This window comes from Aptenodytes patagonicus, chromosome 4 (genome assembly GCF_965638725.1).
Source record: "Aptenodytes patagonicus chromosome 4, bAptPat1.pri.cur, whole genome shotgun sequence".
In the NCBI taxonomy this organism is placed as follows: domain Eukaryota; kingdom Metazoa; phylum Chordata; class Aves; order Sphenisciformes; family Spheniscidae; genus Aptenodytes; species Aptenodytes patagonicus.
Genome location: NC_134952.1, coordinates 61,706,116 through 61,727,848, shown reverse-complemented (window position 1 = coordinate 61,727,848; position 21,733 = coordinate 61,706,116). Strand labels below are relative to the sequence as shown.

The 21,733-nt window shown below is 48.9% G+C and overlaps 1 protein-coding gene and 2 long non-coding RNA genes across 3 annotated transcripts; 2 read left to right on the top strand and 1 right to left on the bottom strand.

Annotated features, from left to right (window-relative positions):
- The first annotated feature begins 1,672 nt into the window (after positions 1-1,672).
- Positions 1,673-2,351, top strand: LOC143160103 (uncharacterized). The gene is made up of 2 exons (XR_012995325.1): positions 1,673-1,901; positions 2,009-2,351. It is a non-coding gene; the product is annotated as an uncharacterized LOC143160103 (long non-coding RNA).
- A 6,271-nt stretch (positions 2,352-8,622) lies between these two features.
- Positions 8,623-11,619, bottom strand: LOC143159702 (uncharacterized). Its single transcript, XR_012995204.1, has 3 exons — positions 11,414-11,619; positions 9,784-10,875; positions 8,623-9,273 (listed from the first exon to the last, which is right to left on the bottom strand). It is a non-coding gene; the product is annotated as an uncharacterized LOC143159702 (long non-coding RNA).
- On the top strand, positions 10,639-20,842 carry SH2D4A (SH2 domain containing 4A). Its single transcript, XM_076336930.1, has 9 exons — positions 10,639-10,813; positions 11,602-11,761; positions 12,291-12,450; positions 14,520-14,585; positions 14,997-15,135; positions 16,411-16,627; positions 17,024-17,154; positions 18,001-18,221; positions 19,476-20,842. The coding sequence occupies exons 1-9, from the start codon at positions 10,639-10,641 to the stop codon at positions 19,566-19,568; spliced, it is 1,362 nt and encodes a 453-aa protein (XP_076193045.1). The 3' UTR covers positions 19,569-20,842.
- Positions 20,843-21,733: the final 891 nt, after the last annotated feature.

The following is a 21,733-nucleotide window of genomic DNA, read 5'->3' as shown; positions in this document are numbered from 1 at the left end:
TGCCAGGACCGACGGGTGACCCTGGGCAGGCGCCGCGCTGGCTGCTGCCCGCCGGGATTGCCGGCCGCAGGGCTACGGGAGCTGCCGTCGCTGCCCTGCCGTCGCTGCCTGCCCTGCCTGCCCTGCCTGCACTCGGTTCCTGCTGCACTTCTCGCTGGGGCAGGCACGCCGGGGCAGCCGCGGGTGAGTGGTTTGTTTTCCTCTCCCCCGACTGGTGCAGGGTCCCCCGTGGGTGCCCGGCTGGGGCCCGGTGACTTTCCCAGCGGGTTTTGGCACCGACTCTCCGGGGTCCCCTCTCGGGGGGCTGCAGCTGGCCTTTGGGGCTGGGGGTCCCCAGCAGCTCCTGATTTCCATCACGGGATCAGCCCCTGCTTAATCACACCGGCGCCTCCTGGGCCTTGCTCCCAGTGGGGTGGAGGAGAGGGGCCGCGTCCCCAGGCCATGCCAGGGGGATACGTCCCCTGGGGGAGAAGGGGGCCCGGCAGGGCTGGGGGTCTCCCAGGGTGGCCGGTGATCCCTCAGGCCACCGGGTTCCCTCCTCCCGGTGCAGGCACTGGCTGGTTTCTTCTCCCCAGATCTTTTCCGGAGCGGCTGCTGGCAGGACAAACCCCTCCGGCCTGGTGCTGGCTCTGCCAGAGCTGGGGAGAGTTCGAACCGGTGAGTGTGGGAGCTGCTGCTGGGGAAACTGGTTTCTGCTGGGTTCAGCCCTTCAGTCCTGCCCAGCGTCATCCTCACAAGCAATGCCTGAGGGCTGGAGCTGGCAGCGTCAGGCGCGGCCGTGGCAGGGCCTTGGGGTAGATCTGGGCCCTGCGCGAAGCCCTGCTTTTGTGGAAAACCAGCAGGGAGGATGTGCCCAGTGAGGGGAGTGCCCCGAGGCAGCGACCAAGCAGACCTGCACAGTGGGATCGGGGCCAGGGCCCAGGGGATCTCTGGTGCTGCAGGAGGGGCCGGGTCCCTGCAGGGTCCCTGGGGTCAGAGGGGCGGGCAGGGGTCATGGGTCATGTCCCCGGCTGTAGGAGCGGGGTGCCGGGGGCTGATGTGCCCCAGGGGCGCCAGGACCGAGTGGGCGTGAGGGAGCCGGGCCTGGCTGTAGGTCAGAGAGTGGTTTTGTGCTCGGGACACTTTGGCTTTGCCCCTCATCCTGCTGGCAGGGCCGCCGAGGGATCAGGAGGGTGGGTACCATCCCCTGGCAGGGCCCCCCATGGGGCCCTTGGGGGGAAAGAGGGGTCCTGGCGCCAGCGGGGCAGTGCCAGTGGGTTGCCATGGGTGCTGGTGCATGTCCCTCAGGGCTAGTGGGCACTGTCGGGGTCCTGCTCAGATCCTGCTGGCACTGGTGCGGTGCCAGCCCCAGCTGGGGGCTACTGGTCATTGGTCTGTGCTACTGCTGCTGCTGCACAGGGTGGGTGGGTTTTCAGCCAGATCCTGGCTCTCTCCTGGGGAGAAATGGGACGTTTCTGGTGTCCCGTCCCTGTTTCTCCTTCCCCTCCCGTTGAGGGTGTGCAGCACTGGGGAGCCACTGCTGAAAGCACTGGCAAGGGGCCAGGAAGAGCTACCTGTGCCCGGGAGGCAGCAGGGTTTGCAGGGGCAGCAGCTCTGAGGGCTCTTTGGACCGTGCCATGCCACCAGGAGCTCTGACTGTCCCACATCTCTCCCTGTGCAGGGATGGACAGATAGATGGATGGATGGAGGAGCCCCAGCCACGCCAGGAGCCACCCCCACCGGAAAGACCCACGTGGGGTATGGATCCCCCAAGAAGAAGCTGGGCTGCCTGCTCGAGGATGCTGCTGCTACCTGCCCTCCACATGCCCCCGCTCCTGGCTGGGGACAGCCCTGCCTGCACCCACCCACCCACCTGGAGATGCTGCAGGGACTTCACAGCTCCAGCTCAGTTGCGGCTTCAGGTTGGTTGCTTCTGCCCCCGTTTTATTTTGTTTCTGCCCCAGCTCGTGGACGGCTCCAGCTCATTTGCAGCTTCAGGTCATTTGTTTCGGCCCACGGTTTGTTTCAGGTCCAGCTCATGGACGGCTCCAGCTTGTTCTTGCTTCCAGCACGTTTTAGGCTCCAGTTGGGTTTTATCTTCTCCGGTTTCATTTCGGCTCCAGCTTATTTGCAGCTCCAGTTTGGTTCCATCTCCAGTTGGTCTGTGGCTCCAGCTCCAGTTCATTTCTGCTCCGGTTCATTACAGCTTGTGCTTGTTCAAATGAACATGGCTTTTGACAGGGTTGTAGATCAATCACTGTCGTAACTTGAATATGAACTGTCATAATTGTACATTGTCTAAATATGGACTAATGAGTTAATGACTATTCCGGCTGTTGTACACACCTCGAAGAAAGTGTTGGACACGCAAAGACGGTGTGAAACGTGCCTTTGCCCCCAGAGACTACCTCAGACGTTGAGTTCGGCCTGGTGCAGGCCGGCCTTCCAAGCTGGGGGACCAACGCGACCGGACCCCCAGCCTCCAGCGGGGTTCCACACCTTGTGGAACCCAGTCCCCACCTTACTTCTCCCCACCCCCTGAGCCGCTCCTGCCCGTTGACCCCATCCCATTCCTGCCTCGCCCAGGACAGCTTCTGCTGCAGCCTGAGCATCCTCTGGTCCTCTCTCATCTTCCTGGGCACCCCCTCCAGCAGCGCCCCACTGCCAGGGCACGGTGGGGCATCGCCCAGACCCTCGGCTCACCCTGCAGCAGGATGCGCTATGGGCCGTGCTGGGTGCTGGGGTCTCATCCCAGAGCTGCAGGAACAAGGTCCATGTTGGTTGCATCAGTGCGGAGAGGAACTGCACTCTTGGCTCCCTGGGCGCTCCAGGCATGGGACCCATGGCCCAAACCCTCCCCACCTGGAGGGTCTCTCTCCCCTGAACCCTTCTGAGCACCTTTCCCAGCACCAGGATGCCGACACAAGGTACGAGCTGCAGGCATCAGCTGGGACATTCCCTGGGGATGGGCTGGAAATCCTGCAGCGCCCCTGACACTAGCAGAGAGCCTGGCTGGAGAAAAGGGGGAAGAACCCACAGGCACAGGGGTGGGCAGCGAGCTGGAGGGTCCCAGTAAGGTGTGACGCCAATACCAACGCCCCGGGCTTTGGGCCTCGGCACCCCAGGACCGTGGCATAGAGCTGGCACAAGGATGGCTCCTTGGGCAGCTCCACACTTGGCTCTGCCCCTTGCTGGGGCTTCCTCGTGAAAAAACAGACGGGGAGAGTGACTCTGTCAGGTACGAGGCCAGGTGGGAGCCCAGGAAGCCATTCCTGAGGCCGTAGGGTGACAGAGGTAGGTGCGAGGGGCCGGGTGAGGACGGGGAAGGTGTGGGAACAAGTGTGTGCCTGGGAGAAGGGAGGGCCGCTGGAGCCAGCCCCTCGCAGAGGGCTGTCGGTGACACGGGGGGACACATGCGGGACACCCAGCACTGTTGAATTGAAGAGCTGTGACGCTTTCATCTTCCCGAGCGCTTCAAACGGAAACAGGAGCAGACCTGCTTTCATACCCATTCTTCCAAGAATTGGCTAAAACCCCATGGCATCGTTATGCTTCCTGGCTGATGGATTCAATCCTTTCAACAGCAGTCAGGGCTGTGCATCAAGCACCAAATCCAGGCAAACGAGGGGTGTCACACATAGGCTAACAGAGAGGGGAGATCAATGGATGTGTGACATACTTTATTTGCAAGAGAAAACTGATTTCCATCTCTCTATTCCTCCAGAACAGCTTCTGCCTTGCCCCTGTCATCTAACACAGCCCCCTCCACCCCATTACCTGCCTCTCACCACATTTTGTCTCTCCCAATGTTCCCTTTTTTTCCCCAAGACTTCCCTAGGGGATGACACAGACTCAGATTCCTGCCTTCTGGGCGCCTCGTCTTCACGCAAATAATTCGTTCCCCTTCATAGCACATGCAATTTTATAACTGCATGTAGTTTTAAAAGTAGTTTATAGTTACAGGCAAGAACTAAATGTCCTTCCTTCTCCTCACAGCATTTGTATCAACACGACTTGTGTTTTATCCTGTGTTTCCACAATTCCCAAGCAATGCATTAACAGCAAACCATTTCTGAAATCAGAGAGGTTTGGGGCAGGATCAGACTCGTCAGGGTGCACTTTTCCCCCCCAGGGCAGTCCCCACCGAAGAGCTGGGACGGCCCCGGTTGCCACCAGCACAGCCCTTACGCTCGCCAGGGCTGAGAGACTCAGAGGTGCTCCTGGCCCAATGCTTCTCATTTGCCCTGCGGCTTCCAGTGGCAAAACTACATCAGTGCAGAACAACCGAGGGCTTAGAAGAGTGAATAACTACGTGGAAAATGTAAATGGCAGCTTTGTGTGCCTAGTGCTACTCATAACAGCTTCTTTCCCACTTGCAAGAGCAGTCCCCTGGCAAAACCACCCGGTGCAATTAGCAAATACAAATATTGCTGTTTGCATTTCAAAAAAGCCCTGAAGCTTGTTGCCCAAAGTTGTTCAAAACCTGCAAACAGACTAAATTAAGTGTCATGGTTAGAAAAACTCCTTTCTTATAGTGGCTGTATTTGGTTGGGTAGCTGATCCTGTGTGTTAACCTGTAGAAGCCCTCACCCTTTTCACCACACTGAGCTTTTAATTTGTAATTCCCTAAGTCATTTTGATACAGGAAGATGATTCTCACTATGTCTAGGTCAAGAAGTATTTGTACTTAATTCTAGCAGGGAAGAAACCTGTTTCTTGAAAGTAGAGCCATGTGGCCTCAAACTGTGTTCAGTAACCGCTGCTGCATCAATTTATTTTTCCTTATTGCCATCCCCATCAGTTTGTGCCTGCTGTAAGATAACCACTGCCCCTTCAGCAAAATCAGGGACCTATAGGGCAAGTCAGTTCAGCTATAGGTAATTTCAAGGTAGTTCATGTTGTGGTGACTTCATCGGTTTTGTTCTTTCAAGAGTTATATGCCAGCCTTACACAGAATCTATTTATGCTAAATAAGGTACAAACAGGTCTAGTTCTGTCTTCCACGGGCCAAGCTTATACAGTCACAGTTTCCTTCTGTTATGACTGAACCAGGAGTTTTCCTGCCCTCTGAAACAGAAAATGGTAGGCTGAAGCAAAATTAAACAGAAAAAGAGGAATGAATCACTCCCCTATTTAGAACAGGATGAAGATTTAAAAAAAAAAAAAAAAACAAAAGGAAAACCACAACAACAAAACAAACAAACCACCAACGAACAAAGACTGTGAAAAACCCAAAGCCCAGAAGGATATTTTGGTAGTAACCTTGCCGGTGCAGCTGCTAACATAAATGTTTTCTAACAAAATTGCATTTTATGAACCAATGTGTGACAGTTAACCCATGAAGGCTTGTGCACTGAGAGCAAGGTTTGGGGAGCGATTACCTTTGGCCGTGCTGATTTGAGGTGGGTTTGGTGATTCTCCTTTGATTCAACTTCTGCAAAAAATCAGAAAGCCCTTCCTGAAGTCTGGCAGGGAGGTGATGGCATTGGAGTGGCTGGAACTGGGGAAATCCAGCAAAACCTGAGCAAAGTACCTCCTCGGTGCTGCAGGGCTTAGTTTGCCAAGGAAAAGGAAATTCAATTGTACTCTCATGGCCCATCCTCTTGGCCAGGGAAAACGATTTCTGACGGTGCCTCTGCAGCCACTTGTTGCTGAGCAGAAGACCAGCTCCAAGGAGAAGCTCTTGATTCAAAGCAATGTAGTCCCACCATTTTCTGAACAACTTGCTCTAACCTGCTTTTTATGGGAAAAGCTACTTTGTGACAATGGAAATGCTCTTAGCTTATCAGGCTGTACCCTGAAGCAGCTCTTCTTGTGTTCTCTTTTCTTCTCATGTTTGAGCTTCTTGGGTTATTTTTAGTTTAAAGTTACTGTCACATTTACAGTAATGTGTGCAGCAGGTTGAAGAAGCCACCTCCCAGAAAATCAGCACAAGAACCACCATTCAACTTGTCCATTATTTCATTTTACACCCTCCTATTTGATTTATTGGTGTAAATCATATCAAACACCTATCTATGTATGTTTGTCTATTGTTTTCTTGGAGCACCTTTCCCTCCGCTGGCAGCATTGATGGTGAGGACAAGGACTAGGATGCCAGACGGGGGTGTCCCATGAGCCTGTCGGTGGCCGAAGTGTCACCCGCTGCACATGTGAGCAGGAACTCATGCCAGCTCTTCTCAAAGCGATTGCGCTTTTATGTGTATTCATGGACTTATGTTTCCCCTGTTAATGGTAGATGATTTACAGGAGCACAGAGAAGAGGCTGCTCTCCGGCAGGCGATTTAAATGCTGCGTGACCTTGCTTTTTGAAGGGTCATTTAACCTTTGAATTGCATTTACCCTTATGGCTTTCCAGTCAACTTATATACGAGTGGTAGAGCCCCAAAAGCCCCATTTTGGCTTCCCACCTCCCCCCACTTAATTTTTGCTATTTTTGGCTGCTCTCTTCTCCTATTCTTCCACAAAACCAGCTCCTATCTATCACTCTCATGAGAAAAATACAAGCAGTAGAAAGTTTAACAAGACTTCTACCAGAGTTTTCCTACAAGTTACCCGCTCAGAGGTCCCACTGCCATTACGGCAGTCCTTGGCTTCCCTAAGTTTGAGCTGTAAATATACTACTTACAGCTGGAACAGCATCAGCAAAACCACTTCTGGCCAAGTGTCAGTAATACGGCTTTCATTCAAACTTTGGGAACAGCATGTGACTGATATTACAAGGACTTCCAGCTCCTAAGATCTTTAATGAAGTAACTGCTAAAAAAGAAATACTGCACAGACCTCTCAAAATGCTTATGTGACTTCCCAGTGTTAAAATAGCTGGTGCTTTAAAGGGTACCTTTGGGACACAGCATTATAAATTTCCTCTTACAATGATGTTACAAGGAGATCCAACTCTGCAAAACTGCATCAATACCGTGAAACTTGTCGGCTGAGCGCCCTTCCACCTCACCAACACACTGTGTCCCCAGGCATGGAAAGAGGGACCAGTTTGTCACCACTGCATATGGCAGAGCACATCATGTCCTCCTAAGGAAATGCCATAGCAAAGCCATTGCCACTCCTGAGAAGCCAGAGCAGCGTGGACGTGCTGCATGCGTTCTGCTGATGGCTTCTCATGCGTCATGTCCCAGGAAGCCTAATTTAACTAAGGAAAAGTCTTGCAATTGTTACAAACGATCTCTGTCTCCCAAGTGCGTTGGGGGAAACGGATAACCCGGTCAGGCAGAAGGAGTCAGGTTGGATACAGAATATAAAAGAAAGAACCTTCAAAGACAGAAGCACATCCCAGACAGAGTGAGGAAGGGCACCTAAAGCACCAAGAGGCAGTACTGGGAGAGACAGGGAAAGAAACACCGCTTAACCACCGCAGCTTTGCTCACTGCAAATTTTAACTCTGCAACATAAACCACTCTGGACTGTGTCCAATACCTCCTGTGCAGCCAAGGCGTGAGGAGGAGGGCTGACATGATGGTGAGGTGGATTCAAGCTGCTCACTGCTGTATCAAGAGGCAGGGTGCAGGACTCGAGCTCATGATATGCACTTCCAGCCGGTTCCAGCCACTCCTGCCAGCCAGAGCCGCACACGGCCTCTGCTCAACTGTAGCAAGGACATCCTTACAGAATTACTTTTGGCCATCCTCTTTTCCAAGCACCCCTCTGGCTAGTGAACTGCGACTGTCCTAAAGAGTTTCTGGGAAAAAGTAATCCTGCTGATCCAGAGCCAGAAGGCAGAGCCTGAGCAGCTGGCTGGCCTTTTTTCCCCCTGGGCAAGATATTGCGTGCCGTCTGTTTAACAAAACCACTCGGCATTTGGCCCACACAAACCACAAATGATACCTTCTCACCTGAAGAGAATAAAAGCATTTCACCTCCCCGCATGCAACAAGTCTTTTTTGTTAAAAGCCCCTTCAATTTTAGACATCGTGATTAACTTCTGTTGGCCCACGGAAGGCATCTCTGCCAGACCATCAAGCTCAGACCATGCCCAGAGCTACCATCCACTTCAGTTACTGTTTCAGATCCACAAAGGATGCAACCCTGGTGGTTTCTCCAAACAAAACCCACCATGGGTTCAGACAAAGAGATTGCCATGTCCCCTACAATCAGAGCAACATCAACTACCTCCTGAAGACATCAGTCTACCTAAAATAAGCCCCAAAATTTGTGTCCTTCGTACTGTCCTGTGTTGAACTGATCTTAAAAAACACAACTAAAAGCTTAAAGGACCCATTTCTGGTTAAAGGTGCTTTTCTGACACCCTGATCTGTTTGCAAACGGCTTCTCTTTCAGGTAGTGCTTAGGAGCAGGAGGCAGTGAAGCTTAAACAGCAATCCTCCGGCAGTGTCCCCCAGCTTTGCAATTTAACAGACAGTTCAGGTACCCCAAGGGATGAGGGACTGCTCACCAACACCCTTCCCACAAACAGCTCTTCCCTCTCTACAGCTGCCACCCTCCATGGCTTGAGAACAGTCCAAGCCCCTTTGGCTGCTGAGCTGGAACAATTCTGCTATTAGGGGGTGACTCAGAAAGCATTGCCCAGATGAGACCACCTCCCCAAAAAGTCTTTTTTTTTTAAATCAAGAAAGCCACTTGTTTAGACAAAAGCAATACAGATTTGGAACAGCAGCTCCATGCTTCTGGAATTAAGTTAACATTTTTAATAGGGAAAATATAAAGTAACCAGAGAAACAAAACAGAAATGAGAAGGCTCATCCCCAACTCCTGGTCACTGCACCTTCACAGGGACTCCTGCTCCCGGCCTCTGCTGCAGCTAATGCTATGCTGGGACCGTGGTCTGCTCTGTCCATGCCTTGAGGTCCTTGAGGAGCTCCTTGTCTCCCTGCCTACAGCTCCTCCAGCTGCTCCAAGCTCCTTTCAAGCTCTCCCTGCTGAAAGTGCATGGGGAACTTCACTGCACTGGGGCTCCAGCCAGCTCTGTCTCCAGCAGTTTTAGGGCAAGCCATGTTCAGAAGTGGGAGGATGCTTGGGACAGCCTGCCTGATCCTGGCATGGGGGTGAGGCAGGGGAAGGTGGACCAACGCAGCAGATGTTGTCCTGCCAGTGTGAGTTTATGAAGGCTGCTGTTGTGCTGCCCCATTTCAACTAATTAAATGTGCTCTGTGTGTGCTCCTTGGAAAGCTTCAGTATTGCACTCACTGGCTCCTCTACCACCTCCTTCTCTGTTATTTTATTTTATTCGGCAGAAGCCAAGCAGTCATACTCTGAAGCTGAAGGTGCTCTCACCACTTTTCTTCCAACAATTGGGTCTCTAGGGATCCAGCTCCTCTCCTGTAAGATGGTTAATTGATATGACTTTAGGATTTAATACATACTCCCACTTCACCCTGGCACAGGTCCTTCTGCCATATCTGTGTCCTTTATATCTCCACATTACTGCCCCACCAACCCCCTTCCTCCCACCTACTGCGCTTTGTCCTAGTGTGCTTGTTCCTTAGACTCTCGGGGTTTGTGCAGAAGCACACGAATAATCCCACTAGCTTCATTTCCTTGTAGCCTGCTGGCAACATTTCCCAAGAGTTTGTCCAGAAAGCCCCTGCCACCCCTGGCCAGCCAGCCACCCTGCTCTGGTGTTGCACTTCATACGTGGCTGTCAGCCTCCCTGTGCCACCAAAAGCTCTGCCAACCAACCTCCTGATCTCCCTGAGTTTATCCAGATAAGGAAAAGAGTTGGTTTCAAGGTCTTTAGTCCACATTTCTATTTTCTCATTTGGCACCTTCCCAAGTGACAGGAGAGCTCCCAATTTTTCAGTGAAACCCCTGTTGTAAATGTAAACTCACAGGCACAAAGCATAGTTGTGTGGGTGTGCACCAGACATGACCCGGCATCCCGGACAGGAACAGGGGTGCTCCTTCTTCCCATCTGCTTCATCCTGTCAGGCAGGGATGTCCCATGGCAGGCTCACCACGTGGGCAAGGTGCATCAGCAAGACGTGTCAGACCAGGAGCTGCCTCAGCTCTTCAGCTGCTGACCATCCAAGTTGTCTTTCTTCAAACCAGCTGCACTACTTGCGCTCCCTTGACTTGCTGTGAGGCTGCCTTTGATGGACAGGAGCACCCCAAAATTCCCACTCCCACCTCAAAAGCAGGGCTGAAAGCCCTCCCCATCTTTGGTAAAACGAGGCAGGCTGGGCTTTTGATCATCAAAGTTTTCCTCTTTGGAAGGAGGAGGAGCTGTCTAGTCATGGGTTCATTGATTCCCTGCCCAGCAGGAATGTTTGTTTGGGCACAGCCAAGCCTCACCTCTGATGACTGTAACAGGCAGCGCTCTCTTTCTTTCGATATACTATCAGCTGGGTTTATCAGAGTATCAGCACAACCTCCCCACTCCAGGACTCTGTCCCTTCTGGTCAGCTCTCCCTGCAGAGCGGGCAGGGGCTGCGTGGGAGCTGAGCTCACCTCTTATTTCAAGGAATCTTAACAGCAGGTTTTAAGCTACTTATTTACTTTTTTGGTCTGTGCAGGAAGTCTGAGCTAAAAAAAAAAAAAAAAAGAGAAAGAAGTATAATTACTCTGGCACGCCTGCATTCCTGCTCCAGGCTCAGGCAGGGAGGGACTCTCTCTTGTTGGAGCCAGAAAGAGGATCTGATCCCTGGAGATCATCGCCACAAACGTGTGTAACTGAAACCTGCAGCCATGCTGAAACAGATATTATCAGACATGTACATCGATCCTGACCTGCTGGCAGAACTCAGCGAGGAGCAGAAGCAGATCCTCTTCTTCAAGATGAGGCAGGAACAGATCAGACGGTGGGAGGAAAGAGAAGCTGCTGTGGACAAGGCTTCAGCAAAGAAGCCACTGCCGAGAAAAGGTAAGTCTCTGCCTGCTGGCTCCTTCCCCCTCTGGCATAGATCTGGCCAGGTCAGCTGCTCCCTAGGAATAGGAGGTAATGTGTCCTTAGAGTAATTTCTTCTCCCAGGGACATATCATAGTTGTATTTCCAAACCATAACTAAACCCACCTGCGATGGGGTAGTTTTGACCAGGCACGCAATGGTTTTGCTCCCTGGCCCAGACACTCTGTCCTTGACCAAATTGCTCAACTCCCCTAGCTGGGAAGACAGGGCTTACTTGTCCCCAGGAGATGCATCTCATTAAGTTTCCCACTAAATAGGGCCTTTGAATCTGTCTATAAAATATCCATGGACTTGAACGTCTGTCCTGGGGCACCAGATCTGCAGGGAGGTTCCTGTTGTGGCTTTAGACCTGAAGTTCCCTTGCCAGGATTACACAGCATGCCAGCTGCTAGGAAGATAGCCCTCTTCTCCCAGCTCTCCACCGCATGCTCTGTTTGCAGATAGTTCACCCTCACATAGTTTGAGGAGGGCAGTGGCAAGGAATTAAAGCAAGAAAGGAAACAGTGGTGAGCCTTCTCCCTTGCCCCCAGACTCAGAAATGCCTCCTTCACTGACCTGGCTTCAGTACCGTGAAACGAAATGGGAGGTGCGTGCTGCGTCCCGGCCAAGCTTTCCCCACATACAGCTGCTTTTGGAGAGACTCTGCCATTGGCAGCAGCCAGGAGGGCACAGCAGGCAGGACACAGGACCTACTCGGAGTCACCAAGCAAACAGTGTTTGCCAAAGAGCCGCTTCTTTTCTAGCCAACGGGAAGTCGGTGACGTGGAAGCTCGGCGCTGACAACGATGTCTGGGTCTGGGTGATGGGCGAGCATCCTTCAGATAAATCATACACGGCCATCTGTGAAGAGATCCAGGCACAAAGGGCAAAGCGGTTAGCGAGAGAGCAAGGCAAGGAGGGCAGGTAAGCACCCTTCAGCTGGAAGACTCAGTGGGCAGACACAGAGGAGAAGGCATTTCTAGGGACCCAGAGGCTGGAGTCTTCTCTTTAGGGGCTGTGGTTAGCACTGTCACACTCGACTTGCAGGCGAAAGGCACAGGCAAAGGTTGGCTTTCTGCGAGTACACACAATGCTGGCAGAGACCAGCTCCAGCCTGAGGCTTGCCCCAGCTCATCGAGCCTCCCGTGATATGGCTCCTGCGCACTACCCTCTGCAGACCACAGGAAATGCTAGCTCTGTTACTGCAGCAGGTGATGAGTTTGGATTGCACTGATTCACCGACGGGTGCCCGTGTACAGCAGGATGACAGTTACTCACCACAAGTCATTATTTTAATTATTCCATCTACCTGATTTGGAGATAAGATAGCTGCCCGCATGCACGTCACTTCATGGCAGCACTGCTCTGGTCACGTGCAGCTTCCTCACAAGATGCTCAGAGAGCAGAAGGTGACTCCCTCAGGTTCCTAAGTCCTCCCTCTCTCGCATTTCAGAGAGACTGATTCTTCTGTAACACGGTCTCTACATCCACAACCAGGAGGCCTGGGTGAGACAGACCTTCACGGGAATAAAAAAAGCACTGTGGAGGAAAAGAAGGAAGGTGGGAGAAAAACTGCTGCTGCTACAACAGGGAAAAGCCAGGAGCTCACAAAGGTAGTTTTCCCCCTTTTCTCTGTAACTATCAGAAACATGTGCTTTGGGATCTAGGAAGTACAGCAAATCCTGGTTGCTGTAAATAGAAATTTGAAGAAGAAAAAAAAGACAGCTAAGTGTTAAGGCTTTTCTTCTGTAGTCAGAGAAGAAGCCGTGCTGTTACATCCTTCCTTAGGACTCGGGAGGTCTGAGTGCTATTCTCAGCTGGGATAGATCTGCTCCGTACCGACGGATAAGTTACTCTGGATTCCTTTGCTTCCATTCTCCGTGGGTAAAACAAGGGTTGCAGTACTTTCCCTCCTGCTCTGTGGCTGGTATGAATGGCTTTTGGGGCAAGACTGGGGAGGCTATCTCAGGATCTGTACATGCAAGGTTACAGCCCTCAGACAAATCATCTACTTGTATAAAAGAACAGATGAAGACAATTTTACCAGCATCCTCTGACATGCATATTTTAGGGTTGTTTTTTTTTTTTGTCTTCTAAAATAGTTAGAAAATAGCTTATGATCTTGACAGCACAGGACAACTCCAAATGCAGTAACTACAGCGTCTGCTTTGCTGTGGTGTTTCATTACAGAAATATTTTTCTCCAGCAATAAATCATTTCTACTTTTTAACCAGCTACAAAAAGCCATCTGCAAAGAACTGAGAAAAAGATGAGTTAAATTAACTACCCATGCAATCAAAGTTGAACAGAACACCTTGCCAATTTAATGGGAGAAGTCCAATCTCATTCAGCAGAGTTTTCATTCAGCCTTTTGCTGCTAACTTGTATGAGTGTATATTCTTTTATTATACAGCCACTCTGTATTTCAGTGTAAAAAGCACGATAACTGATGGTTGGGTTTTGGCAAAGCGCCTCTCCTGCTGCTACCAAAATACTGAAGGGAGTTTGGAGCGGCTGTCTCCTTTATCAAAAGCCTCTGAGTCATACAGGGTTTTTCTTAGCACTGTTTGCTGAAGTTGAGCAACTAGGTGGGAGATTTTTTTTTCTTTTCAAAGGAAGCTATTAGTCACAGCTAAAAAAAAAAAAAAGGGGGCAAAAAACCCCCAAACCAAAAATCCCACCACCACCAAAAAAAATATCTAAACCCCTTTCTAAGTCTTGTGCATGGAAATAGAGGGGAATTGTATATTTTACTTTTGTTTTCTGTCATTGTATTGTTAGTAATTTTTCCCAGGTTTCTGGGGCTTTTGCTATTAGAAGGAGGGATCCAGACCGAAGACCCCTGTTGCATTTTCTAGGCCTGGAGAGGGGCTTTTTCTCATCTCCCTCATTAAAGTGCTTTCTCCAAGATCTAGTTCCCATTTAACCTGAGGGATCCAGGCATTGTGCTTTGTCTGCTGCAGGGGATGGGGGGCTGATCTAAGAAAAGAAGCTGCTTCACACATATTTGAAGTTCCTAGTTTCCTGTCAAGGAGAGGGAAATTGGAAAGCCACGTTCATATTAAATATTAGCCAAGTAGGTGATGGAGATAAAACAAAGCGTGTCCTTGGTAAGCAGCATAGTACAGTTAACTCATTACTCACTGTGCTGTGGGAGGCAGCAGGGAGGTGGGTGGGTGTTTGCTCAAAGGCAAGTCTAACTGTTCGTCTTAAAAGGCAGGTCTCAGCTAGAAACTGCTGCCAGGGTAGCTAGACTGGTTTGCAGGGAAGAGCGAACATGAGATATGCAACTAGTTGGGTCAGTTTGACGAGCAGGAGTTTGCAGCACCCCAGCCACAGCAGCAAACAAGCACAGGCAGGTAAAGCTGTGGATAGCAAGTTCTGCTAGGGCTTGCTTTAGAGGGAGGGAGGAGGGAGGGAAGGGACTACTCCCTGGAGCACTTGGGAGCATTGCTTAGCGGATCTAGGCGTGCTTATGACAATCCTGACACCCCTGAGTTCTCCTCCTGTGGCATATTAGGCCTAATATGATGAAAAAAAAGAATGCTTGTCAGGGAAGGCTGGCAAAATTTGTTAACATAAAAGTCACATCACTGCTTCTGCATTAAACACCTGTTGCTCCAAAAAAGAGCAACGGTCCTAACACCACATTTATCTCTCACTGCTCTTTTCCTCTGCCTAGAGGGAAACCAGAGATGTTCACCAGATGCTGGCAGACTGCCACATGAGGAAACATGGCTTCCAACAGGTAAGTGGCAACCTAGGATGCTCCTAACACATTGAGTGGGGCCCAGACTTTATCCTAGAGGCCCAGTCAGCCTCAGAGCCTCATCTGACCCGAGAATGTCCTCATCTCTCAGACCAGTTTTATCCAGTGTTGCCGTGCTCCTCATGTACAGTGTGACAATTTGGAGATGATACAAAGCAGGCCAGGCTGGCAGACTGGGGAGCAGCACAGGGGGATGCTCCTGATGATTTCTGGTAAACTGTTTTCCCTTACTTCCTCTGTTGTCACCTGCAGTAAAGACAGAGGATCTGTATGTTGTTGAAATCGGAGGGATTCACAATAAAGAATGGAGTTCCCAGTATTTCAAGGCTAGCTAAAAAGCAGGGTTAAAACTAGCCTGGGACAAAGCTGAACGTACTGTTTCTTTCATAGACGAAGGAAACACAGAGGAGACATTCAGAAGAAGAGACCACAGCTCCTCAGGAGGCAATACCACAGAGCCACCCCAGCTCAGAGAGCCAGAGGACGCTGCAGAAATCGGATGAGAATGAGCCTGAATGGCAGGAATCCTGTAAGATCTTAGGATGACCTTTTCCTATGGGACTTGAGAAATCCTAGGGCTCTGTGGGATCATCGCAATCCTTCTCCTGCCACACTGGAACTGAATAATCGGTCAGTGGGTGGAGAGTACTGCCAAGAAATACAGCGCTGCATTATCAGAAATATTTCTGAGTCCACACAGCATTGAGACTAGAGCTGGGCATGGAAATGGAAAATTTGTCCTACAGATACTATATTAAAACAAGCAACAAATAGGAACCACATGAGTATAGCCAGGATAATTAATTTTAAGCTAGAAGCTGGCCTTCCATAGGACTTTGCAGTAACCGTTGCTCTTGACGGCAAGGATAATGGGTGACAGGGACTAATTAAAAAGGGCTTCCCTGTCATCCAAGCACGATCCCACATAAGCGGAGCCCTGCTGCACTGTCTCATGTAATGAATCACAACGATAGGAAGGAAAATGGCAAACAGTATGAGATGCAGTAGCATCCATCACTGCTGCCAAATACTTCCTGAAGGAGAACCTGATGCATTTTTTTTTCCCCCCGTTCCTCCCCTGCTGCTCAGTAGATGGCAATGCTGTACTACCAATTGTTTCCACTTCAGGCCAAGGGTTTTATTTTTCTTACTGATAAAAAAACCCCCACAAACTGAAGTTGATTACAAAAGCAAGGAAAGAACTAGCCTAACTCAGACTGACTGGAGAGCTGGTTACTCCTACAGACTCCAGGATGAGCTGGACCTAGACAATCAAGGCAGTTTTACAGAAAAAAAAAAAAAAACCCAAACCAAAACAACAACCCAGCCAAGTTCTCCATTTTCTGTAACAGTTTCAGCAAGACTCCCTCCAACCCTCAAAAAATGATCAGCACTTTCAAATCGTTCAAAGGATTGATTTAGGGTCATTTCAGCAGCTTTTATTCCATGCATCCTCCCCGCGCCCCCCTGCTGCTAGCTCACATGAAAGGCACTACAGAAATCTGTCTGAACCAGGAGTCAGCATCCAAAACAAAACCAAGTAGTCTTTAAGTACAAAGGGACCTGGTGCCCAGAAAGAACCCAGATTTTTAATCTCTTGAAGGAATAAAAACTGGACCCTGTTAAGTAGCAGATGCCCAAAAGTAATGGGATACATGTGGCAAATGGTCTCACAATTGAGTGCATCTTTCACCTTATGAAACGGGTTTTTCTTCCACTTCATCAAGCAGGAAGGTGGCCAAAGGGCAGCAAGCTTAAAACTTGCCTGCTTGTTCGCTCCTGTAGGACTCCTTTTTTGTTCCAGTGCGGAAATCCAAGGCAGCAGATGAGAAGAGACGCTCCCTTGCACGGCAAGCCAGGGATGACTACAGAAGGCTTTCACTGCAGGGTATCCACAGAGGGAAGCAGGCAGATATTTCCAAGGGTGCCACAGCAGGAGATCGGCGACGACTCCAGTATCCACCTCTCCCCCCCAAGCCTAAACTTCTACCTCCTGCAATGGCAAACGGGAGAGCGATTAGGTAAGGAAACCCTGTGCACTGTGGAGGGGAGAAGGGATGAGATTCTTCTGCTCTAGCATGGGATGGTTGAGGTGGGAATGGTTAGCTCTCCTCCTCACGTGGAGGAGACACCCAGCAGGGGAAAACACAGAGCCTAGGCTACATTCCAGCCTAGGGTGTGATGAGGCTTATTTGTTCAGCCCTGGAGGGTAACAACTTTATTTAGTAGAGCGTCCTAAGCCTAGACTATACATCCTCTATGCTAGGTGTCCACTGAAAACCATATAATATTGCTGACACTAGTGTAAGCCTTCTTTTTAGGGCTGTTCTTAACTTCCTGAACAAAAGGTAAGTCCTGCCAAGGACTCAAAAGCTGTCATTTGAACTTGATGCACAAACCACGGTCTTTTCTAACAGGAAAGAGGGAATTCAGAGGACAATCTCCAATTCCACCGAAGAAAGCATCATCAAATGGTTCAAAGAGGAGCAATTCCCTCTCCGAGCCGGCTATCAGAAAACCGCAGACACGATAGCACCTTGGTTCCATGGTGAGTCCTGAGCGTTTCTGCCCCAACACAACTCTTCAAGGAGTTGTTTCTGCTAACGTGGCTGCTGCCACAGGCTGGGCCCAGGAGCTTTTCAAAGGTGGCTAGGTTTTCCATTGTAAATTTCTATGAATGTAGTTTACATTCCTTTAGGATTATGACAAAGGGCAAGCTAAAGTGTTAGAACAGAGGCCAGATCTTCAAAATACCCTGTACCTCTGTGCCACCCCTGCCTCCCTGCACTGGATGCACGGTTACCCTGGTAACTGTTTGGACCAGGGTGAGAGAGATTTGGGCACACCTCATCCTTGGCCCCAGGTCATTCTCCCTCCATACATGCTCATAATCCATCACCTTTCCGTCCCATTTCTAACAGGTCATCACGACCCCATCCATCTCCCTTGCTTTGGAAACCCCTTCGATCCAAGACTGCAGCAACAAAAGCATTATCCTCTTGTAACTGGGCTTTCAATGCTTGCATGGTTTTCTGACAGGACCTGTGATCACTGTCTGCACAGCCCTGCTATACTGGAATCAACATACAACGCACTGCAATGCCGTTCTCTCTCATAACACAGAAACTGTCCTTTTGAGCCCTGCACATTTATCATTCATAGTCAGCCAAGTCTGGAACAGTTAACATAAAGCACAGTTAGCACGTGGCCATGGTCTGTTACTAGCAATAGCAGTACTGTTCTTCCTGGGCTATTGGGCAAGAAAACAATGTAAGGGATTGAAGTGTCATGGACCGGTTTTAGAGCGGTAAAGCAGATTTCTTGTGAGTACTGTTCCATCCAGTCCTGCACAAATGCTTTTCTCTCTTCAGTTTTGTGTTTTGGTTTTGAACAGGTATCCTAACCTCTAAGAAAGCAGAGGAGCTTCTGAATAAAACAGTACCGGGGAGTTTTCTGGTCCGGGTCAGTGAGAAAATCAAAGGCTACGTGCTCTCCTATCGGTCTGTGGAAGGATGTAAACACTTCCTCATTGATGCCTCCAGTGATTCCTACAGCTTCCTTGGAGTGGACCAGTTACAACATTCAATGCTGGCTGACCTTGTAGACTACCACAAGGTGAACATCTAGCAATACATTCATTAACTGTTTGTTTAATTGCCTCAGGGCACTTCAAAATAAGAAAGAATAGATTCAGTTGTTTTAAAATAGGTAACTAGACGCATTTTAGCTGCCGTTGGGTATCCTGTGTGCTGCTCCAGGAGGATATGCCAGCCTGATGAGTACATCTCAGGCAACCTAACACATTTCAAACACCTTAGACCTGACACACTCCCCCTCAAGTGTGCAGAACACCTTGCCCACAGGGCTCAAGTTACTTACACACTGTTTAGTAGAAATGCTGGTAAGGTGAGAGGTGACAGCATACTCAGGCAGACTCCTTTTTATTGGAATCTCTCCGGGGCTGTGGGGTCCCAGCAAGTTGGGTAAGCAGAAAATCCTGCTTGTCTCCAGCTTCAGCATGAAAGAGAACAAGGTTATCTTTATAATCTCAAAGCAGGCAAGGTGTGATACTGAGCAAAGATAAAAAATAGAAGGAAAGGAAGAAGGTTGGCATGTTCTTGCAACAATAACAGCAGTGTTTACTAGCACTGACTGCAGTTACATGAGCTCCAAGGAGGGCCAGATGGATTGTTCATTCCTTTACTGTAAGGTCTGCCCAGGGACAGGACAATCATTTTGCCTAAAGGTTCATTCAAAATCTGTGTTTCTTTTAAATAAGTGCCTAGCCTAATACAGACGGCTAAACAAAATTGGACATGAGGAAAATATCTATGTTCATTTGCTATATGAAGCTCTACCTGGGCTACCTGAACTTGCTTCTTGCATGGGTTTCACAGTTCAGGCTGAATTTGTTGAAAGTAGGAGCTAATATGGCTATTGGTACCAGAGCCAGAGGATTTAAAGCCTGGCTGTGCATATCTATATTAAAGATAGAGCCATGCCCACAGTCTGCAAAGAATCCTACAGACCTCCTGCACTACACAGTCCTTGCTCCAGCACTTTCTAGGCAGGGCAGCATTTCACGCCCTAGAAGCTGTGGTTGCCTACGAGACAAGCACAGCTTTTTTCTGAGAACTGCCAGAGTTGTGTCACTGGGTTACTGCACCGAGCACAGACATTGTTTTATGAAGACAGAGGTTAGCCATGTAGGTCCTTCCCTGAGTTCCCCAAGGCACTGAACTGTATCACACAGCAGTATGAACAAGTCCACATTGTAACAGAGGCAGAGAGACTGCTGTCCACCCTGTGATGTTGTGATAGGTAGGGTCTGCTTGAAAGGTGGTGTTTAATCATATCCTATATCAACAGAATGAACCCATCACTTCCCTGGGGAAGGAGCTGTTGCTTTATCCATGTGGCCAAGAGGACCAAGAACCAGATTACATCTCTCTCTTTGAGTGAACCTCCCGGTCTCGCTGTGCAGCCCCATGCTTGTATTCACAAAGACTGAACTTCGAACTAGAGTTGCTGATGCTTACCTGAAACAGTTGCCATAAGTGCCTCTATTTTATATCCTTCACAACAAAGCAGTGGGAGGATAAGTACTTTTGTGGGCTTGTCATATCAACTGAGTTAAAGGATGCATCAGCCCAGCAAGCTGCAAAGCACCTGGATGTATCCCGCACAATAGAGTGAATGAGGTGATGAAGTAATCAGTTGAATAGGGAGATACTGTCACGTATTTTCAGTGGGTTTTTCCAGATTTCTTGGGGGACTTCCGTATTCGAGCTGCCTTTTGTTCTTGAATGCAAGGTTGTGTGCCATCTGGGAAATAGATTAATATCTACAGTTGAATGAGATCATACCTTCCTGAAGGCACAAAACAACTTGGAGAGGTGATCGGTCTTGATATAGTAATTTGCATAATGTGAAGCTTAATCCTGTAAAATGCTGTGCCCTTGGAATCAGGCATGTTCAAGCCAAACATCCGAGCAAACCCCCAGTGTCTTTCAGTTAAAGGTGTTCTCTGTGAAGAGGGATTTTCATGAAAAGTGCTTTTTTTTTAACTCTTTTAGCCTCTGAATATAGATCCTCACTCTTTTAACTTGTATTTAAATCCCACACTGGCCTTTCTGCATAGAGAGGGATCAACCTTTTGAAAGGGAAAGGAGAAGGGATACAGGAATTTGTATGAAAGACTACCACATGCACAGAGCCTAAAAAATGTAAGCAGCAGGACCTATATCAGTATTAGTACAGTTTACAGAAGAGTGTTTGCCAGTAAAGAATGCTATTTTCCAAAATGGAGCTATTTATTGAAAGTTGTGTCCAGATTACTGAGATGCATCTGGTGTAAACTTTAACATAGAACTTGTTCTTTCAACATAATGTTCTCTCTTCATATCTGTTACACTGCTCTTTAAATACATAATTCAGAATATTGGGAGAGAGGCTGGACAGAATCACATACCAAATTAGTCCTCACCCAGATTTCCTCATGTTGTTGCACGTGACAAATTGTACAGCTGAGGGTTGTGATGTGAATCTGCTAACATGATTTTTTAGAGATGCAATCCTCAAACAGTGAACAAGACTCAATCTTGTTTCAGTTGTTTATCTGTTCCCTTCTTTCTGTTGGATCAGGGCTACTCTGCTTAACTTGACGAAGCAGCCAAAAACTTCAGTCTTATATTGATCCGTGTTTTGCAGAATACAGATTAAAAGAAATTGTTGTAGTCATCTGGTCTTAAAATTTACAACTATGCTGATAGGTGGTTTCCATACAAGGAAAGAGGGGATAACTGCACTCCAGTTACAGCAGGTTTAACTTGCTAGAGATAAAACCTTAATGTAAAGCGAGATTCTGAAAGTAACAATACTCTGGCAGGGCAAATGACTTAAGAAGCTTCTTGAGCACTGTATCACATGTATCAAAGAGATATTTTCAACATAATCTGTATCAATCATGAGAGGGGGTGCTAGATTATTTGTAGGGGGGGGAAAAAATCCCTCCTTCCCTCTTCATGAACTGTTTCTTCTGAAAAATATAGCCAAAAAGAAAGGTCATTCAGAGATTCTAGAGAAAAGTTAGCATCTGTTCTCATGTGAAGAACATGCCATAGCTGTTGTCCTGCTGGAGACAAATCATTAAGTGTTTTATATACTTATGGGCTGGTAAAGATAGGGGACAAAGTCTCCTTTAAAAAGGCAGTTTGAGAGGCAGGGCATTAAATTGCAGAAATAAGGTGCAGGCTGATCTAGAGTGGACACAACAGGACTGGAGGACAGCAGGACAGGATCAATTTTAGCTCTAAGATCTATACTGGAACTCCTCAGGGTTTGACCTGCTGACCAGTGGACTGGTAGCTTCACATACCTTTTATATTATAAGTACTTATTTGCACATGTTGGCTCAGTAGAGCCCAGGGAAAGCCACTGTCAGTGTTCACATCTATTCCACGTTTGAGAATCATGCCTCAGTTTTTTAAAGACTCACAGCTCCACTGTGAATCTGCTGTGAGGGAAGAAACCTGAAGTTTTATACCTACACATTTAGATTACTGCACTGACTGCAAAGGCAGCACCCTTGCCAGAACAGATGCCCTCAAGACTGGCTCTTCTATTGC

Bases quoted from the DNA above. Each gene is read 5' to 3' on its own strand.
- SH2D4A (XM_076336930.1), top strand. From the start codon at position 10,639: ATGCTGAAACAGATATTATCAGACATGTACATCGATCCTGACCTGCTG. The intron at 10,814-11,601 runs GTAAGTCTCTGC...CTTCTTTTCTAG, and splicing joins GAAGCCACTGCCGAGAAAAG to CCAACGGGAAGTCGGTGACG. The intron at 17,155-18,000 runs GTGAGTCCTGAG...GGTTTTGAACAG, and splicing joins GATAGCACCTTGGTTCCATG to GTATCCTAACCTCTAAGAAA.